Source organism: Corvus brachyrhynchos, unplaced genomic scaffold (assembly GCF_000691975.1).
Source record: "Corvus brachyrhynchos isolate BGI_N302 unplaced genomic scaffold, ASM69197v1 scaffold99, whole genome shotgun sequence".
Classification (NCBI taxonomy): Eukaryota; Metazoa; Chordata; class Aves; order Passeriformes; family Corvidae; genus Corvus; species Corvus brachyrhynchos.
The window spans coordinates 1,746,432-1,751,708 of record NW_008239778.1 but is presented as its reverse complement, the minus strand read 5'-3'; the positions used below and the strand labels follow the sequence as shown (position 1 = coordinate 1,751,708).

Here is a 5,277-nt window from a genome sequence, read left to right as displayed (position 1 = left end):
GGCGGCGAGGCGCGCCTGGCCGACTGCTTCCACCTGGGCTGGGGACAGCACAACTGCGGCCACCCCGAGGACGCCGGGGTCATCGGCCGAGGTGACAGTGGGAGCTGGCAGGAGGGGGTCAGCAGGTTGCCGGTGAAGCCCAGCTCAGTGGGAAAGTCAAGGAGAGAATGGGTGTAGGGAGGATTTTGGCAGTGCTCAGGCTGGCTGTGGGAAATGGGGTCCCCCAAATGGGGTGGTAGGTGAATAATGAGCCCCCAGACCACGGGGTTTCTCCTGCACATGGGGACAGCAGTGGCAGTCGGTGCAGTGGAGTGTGAGCACCCCCTCTGGTCTCCATTTGTGCACAGTGGCTGCACATCCCACCCCACACCCCTGCAGCCATCCCCAGCCATCCCACACCACATCCCTAAACCCATCCCCCGCCATCCCACACCACGGCTGGGGGGGCTCTGACCCGACCCTGTCCCTTGAGTCACTTTTCCCACCTCCCCTCCACTGCACCAGGTGCTGGTGACACTGAAGACCATTTCCAAGAAGCCACTGCTACAACCACCACGTTGGCCCCGACTCATCCCAAGGAGGGTAGGTACTGGGGTGTCACCTGGGGACACACTGCCAGCCCTGGGGATGCTCCATGCTGGCACAGGGTGGAAAAAAGTGGCTCAGGCAGAGGCACAAGATTTGGCAGTGCCTGGAGCGGCTCACAGGAGGGGGAAAGACTGCTGGCAATGTTAAGTCATGGCCTCTCCTGGTGCTCACAAGGCTGGTTCAGGCAGAGGTGATGGACATTGGGCGATGGACCTCAGGGCAGGGGAGGAGGTGATGGACCAAAGGGGCTGAGCCGGAACAGAGATTATTGTCTGTTCCTCCAACTTAACATCCACCACGACTCTCTGAGGGTCACCCCCAGCTCCAGTGCTGGCCAGTGGCCATCGCCCTGCTCCTGCCCGTGCAAAGGCAGTGGGGGAGCTCTGAACCTCAGAGAGACCAGGGCTGTCCCAGGACAGGCAGGGAGAGGGGGACACAGCGCTGGGGCGGGCACGGGCAGGGGCTGCCTCACCCCCTCCCCTCCGCAGGGTCCCTGCGCCTGGTGAACGGCAGCCACCGGTGCGAGGGGCGCGTGGAGGTGTTCTACCTGTCCCAGTGGGGGACGGTGTGTGACGACGCCTGGGACCTGCGGGACGCCAAGGTGGTGTGCAGGCAGCTGGGCTGTGGCCACGCCCTGGCGGCCTGGGGGGAGGCACGCTACGGCCAAGGCACCGGCTACATCTTCCTCGACAACCTCAAGTGCAAGGGCCACGAGCCCTCGCTGCTGCGCTGCTCCCACATCCGCTGGGACGTCCACAACTGCGACCACTCCGAGGATGCCGGTGCTGTCTGTGCCATCCTATGACCCTTCCGCAGGTAAGGGGGGACAGGGATGCTGGAGGGAGCTGGTGGCAAGGCCACAGAGAGGGCAGAGCCTTGGCTGCTGGTCTGGACATGCTCCCTGCACTGGCTGGGTGCCCTGTGGGTGTTTGGGCTCCGAGGATGGGAAGAGCTGGGTGAGAACTGGGTTCTCCTCAGCTCCTGAAATAGCGGATGAAGTTTCCTCCCCACCCACCCCCGGACTGCCCCTTGGAAAAACAAAACTGCCTGTGGTGTGAAATCTGGTTGGTTTCAGCCATTTCTTTTAAGAAATGAGGAGAGAAAAATGGATTTTCTGCTGTGAAAATGACGTTAAATTATACTCAGAAAATGTAAAAAGGGGGCTGAAATCACACCAGGATGCTCCAGTGGCTCTGCAGTAAGTTGCTGCTGTTCTGCAATTTGCTTTGCAAGCCCTCCAGCAATCCCAATACCAGCTTTTTCTTCCCATTTTGGTATCAGAAATACCAATTCCTCCCCCATTTCCATGCAGCAGAAATGCAGGCGTTGGATCTCACGCCGTCTGCAATCCTTGTGCCTGTTTCACCTGTTTCTTCTGCAAACACTGTGGGGTTTAGGAGAGCTAGGATGAGATTTCCCCTCCTGGCAGGCTTCAGCACAGCCAGTCCATGCCCAAAAAATCCCCTGGGGAGTGGGAAAGGATGGGGCTCCCTGCAGTCCCCCCATCCTGTGCCATACAGACGTGCTGGCTTTGGCTGCTCTGTCCCAAAAGCTCCATGCTCTGAGGTGCCCAGGGCAGGGAGGGGGCTGGCACACAGGACACAAGCAGATGGAAAACCATAGGGAAGACCCCAAATCCCTTCCCAGAGCAAGGAAAGGGACCCAGGAGCCTGCTCCTTCCCCAGTGCTGTGCCTTTGGGGTATAAAGGCTGTTTTCCTCCCAGCTCAGGTGGAAAGACCCAGCCTGCAGCACCAGTCGCCTTCACCACCAAGTGTTTGATTCCTACTGGGACACTGGGAAAATGATCTCCGTGTTCTCATGGATAGGGTTCAAGAGTGGGGAAGGGCTTGTGCAGTGGCACAGAGCTCACTACTCTGTGCAATTATTTTGTTAATAATAGACTGTGCATATTCCTGGGTTGGGTTTTTTGGTTTTCCCTTTTTTTTCTTATATGTGTTTGGGTTTGTTTTGTGAATAAATAAAAGCCCTTTGAAAGTGCTCTGAGAGCTGACTTGTTTTCCTGTCATCCTCTCAAAGCCCTGCGTAGAAGCAAATGCCTGGGGAAGAGGAGATGCCCCAAACCTGGGGGAGAGAGCTCAGTTCTTGCTGCCAAAAATTGCCCCAAATCCCTTGCTGACCCTTAAGCAGCCCTTGATTCCTACCCAGCTGAGAGCTCAGCTTGAACCTTTCCCCACCCCCGCTCTGGGGGTGGAACCCTGATGCCACCAGGCTCAGGGGTGAGGTTGGATCCAGCTTTGGGTTTGTTCCCGGTGGGATTTGGCAGTCACGTGGGCTGTGGGGTGGCCCTGGCCCCATGCTCAGGCTCCTGTTGGCTGCTTCTCTTCCACTTCCCATGGACAGAGCTTTCCCAGCACTTTGTGCCAGTCCAGATTTCCATCAGTGGGGAAACTGAGGCATGGAAGCATCTTCCAGGCAGGCTGTGGCAGCACAGCTGGACAAGGGCTTGCTGGGGCCCTGGGAGAGGGCAGGGAGGTGGTGTGTGAACAAAATCCTCCTTTCCCTGTGCTCCCAGGTCCTGCACGCTCCACTGCCCACTCACTTCCCGTCTCGCCTCCTGCCTCCAGGACAGCTGGGCAATGTCTGGGTCCTGCTGGGAGCAGGAGGGGGACAGAGCTGTCCCCAGCAGCTCCCAGGCCATCCCTGCAGCTCATGGCAGCTGGGGATGGCTCAGAGGGTGCCGTGGGCTCCTCCAGCTTTGCCGGCCCCTCCCTTTGGCTGTGGGAGATGGGAGTGGGGCTGGTGGCCAGGAGCTGCTCTGGGAGCTGCTGCCTCTTGGGGTGTCACAGGGAGGAAGATAAGAAAGGCTGGATGGGTTTTCCCTGTTTTTCTTGGGGACTGTGCCTTGAGCTGGCAAAGCCAGGCTGGTTTTTGGTGTTACCCCACACCCTGCTCTTCTTGGCTGTGAGCTGGGAAGAGCAGATCCTGGTATCCGGAGTTTCTCCCTTTCACAGCCGACAATCCGGCAAGCAAAGGGTTTCCAGCCGGGAAAGGCAGCAGCTGCCTCCCTCGTCTTCCAGCGTTTTCTCCTGCAGCCAGCTCGGGATGGGCTGGGATCCACAGGGATCCCCCCAGACACTCCACAGCCAAGCTGGGCATCATCTCCTGCTCCTCTGGGAGTGGCAGGCAGGGTGGGAGCAGGGTACCAGCATAGGGATGCCCTGGGGCAAGGAACAGGGGGATGGAGGATGCCCTGGCTCTGCAGCACGGCAGCAGCACAGGGGTTGCCCTGGAGCAGGGCAGCAGCACAGGGAATGCTCTGGAGCAGGGCAGCAGCAGAGGGAATGCTCTGGAGCAGGGTAGAAGCACAGGGAATGCTCTGGAACAGGGTAGAAGCACAGGGAATGCTCTGGAGCTGGGTACCAGCACAGGGAATGCTCTGGAGCAGGGTAGAAGCACAGGAGATGCCCTGGCACTCAGCAGCAGCACAAGGAATGCTCTGGAGTAGGGTACCAGCGCGGGGGGTGCCCGGGGTGCCAGCGCATCCCACCACGGGACCACAGCCAGGCTGCAGCGGCTGCGTGGGAGCCGGGATAAGCCGAGTTCCTGCCCAGCTCCCATCCTCTTGCCGACGTCAGCTGTTTCCCGGCGCCCAGAGCAGCTGCAGCTCCACACCGGTCGATGTCATCGATTAGTTCCTCTCCCCATCCCTGGAGAGGGGATGGTGTGGGGGGTAGCAGGGAGGAGAGAATAAATATTTCAGCAGGTCCAGGCAAAAGCTGGGGTTATTTTGAGGCTGGGATTTATGGGCTATTAGGAATAAGGAATGAGTCTGTGCTAGGGAGAAGAGACCCATTAATCCAGGCTGAAAGAGCACAAATGAGCAAGGGGAAATGGAGGAGGCTTTAAGTACTTTGCCACGTTCTAGAATAATAAGCTGGCCTCCGGCTGGGTGCTGGTGTGTGGCTCAGGAGCTCTGCTTCCCGGGAACGGGGGCAGGTGACACCCACGATTAAATCCCTCCCAGCTGTGCTGGGAGAGATGGGCAATCCATTCTGGGACCAGTATGAGACCAGTACAAGCAGTGCTTCTGGCTGGGATGTGGTGGAGGATGCCCTGCTTGTGGGGAGAGGCTGCAGACTGCAGGGATGGCAGGAGGGGCCCGTGGGTCAGTGCCCGGTCCTAGGGGTGCCCTTCCCGGGCTGGGCCAGCCCTGCCACCGCCGTGCCCCGTTAAGGCAATCCCGCCTGTGCCTGTAACCGGAGGAGCTGGGCACTGTCCGGCGCAGGGTGAGTCAGTGCCGGAGGCAGCCCAGGGCCGGGGAGCATCCCTGGCTCTGCTGCTCCCAGCACCACCTGGCTGACCTTGGGCTCTGCTCTGTTCTCCAGCTCACGGTGCCCCCCGGCTCACTGTGCCCTCCCCTGCCCTCCTTGCTGCCTCTGCATCCCCCCACGTGCCTTAGTTTCCCTGGGGGACACGGGGAGGGTGGTCCTGGCTCACCCCTTGACACCCTCGGGGAGCTGCAGGGACCCGGCTACCCTGGCTGGAGGGGCATTCCTTACCCCGTGGGGGCACCGAGATTTGCCCCATCCCCTACAGTCAGAGGTCCCGGGAATGTGGACACCCACGCGGCAGGGATGCGGGGCAGGGACAGCCTTGGACCACCTCCTCCTCCGATGGGATGAACGAGGACCTGAACTCCCTGCGGCCTTCCTGCGGCACTACAAGCA

The 5,277-nt window shown here is 60.0% G+C and overlaps 1 protein-coding gene across 1 annotated transcript in view; it reads left to right on the top strand.

The window, feature by feature from the left end:
• Window positions 1-2,841, top strand: part of SSC4D (scavenger receptor cysteine rich family member with 4 domains) — a 13,031-nt gene extending 10,190 nt beyond the window's left edge. Inside the window, exons 9-11 of the mRNA XM_017742937.1 lie at window positions 505-582; window positions 1,077-1,404; window positions 2,313-2,841. Of these exons, the coding sequence (XP_017598426.1) occupies window positions 505-582; window positions 1,077-1,393 (395 nt within the window). The 3' untranslated portion in view covers window positions 1,394-1,404; window positions 2,313-2,841. The remainder of the gene's footprint in view (window positions 1-504; window positions 583-1,076; window positions 1,405-2,312) is intronic.
• The last annotated feature ends 2,436 nt before the right edge of the window (window positions 2,842-5,277 follow it).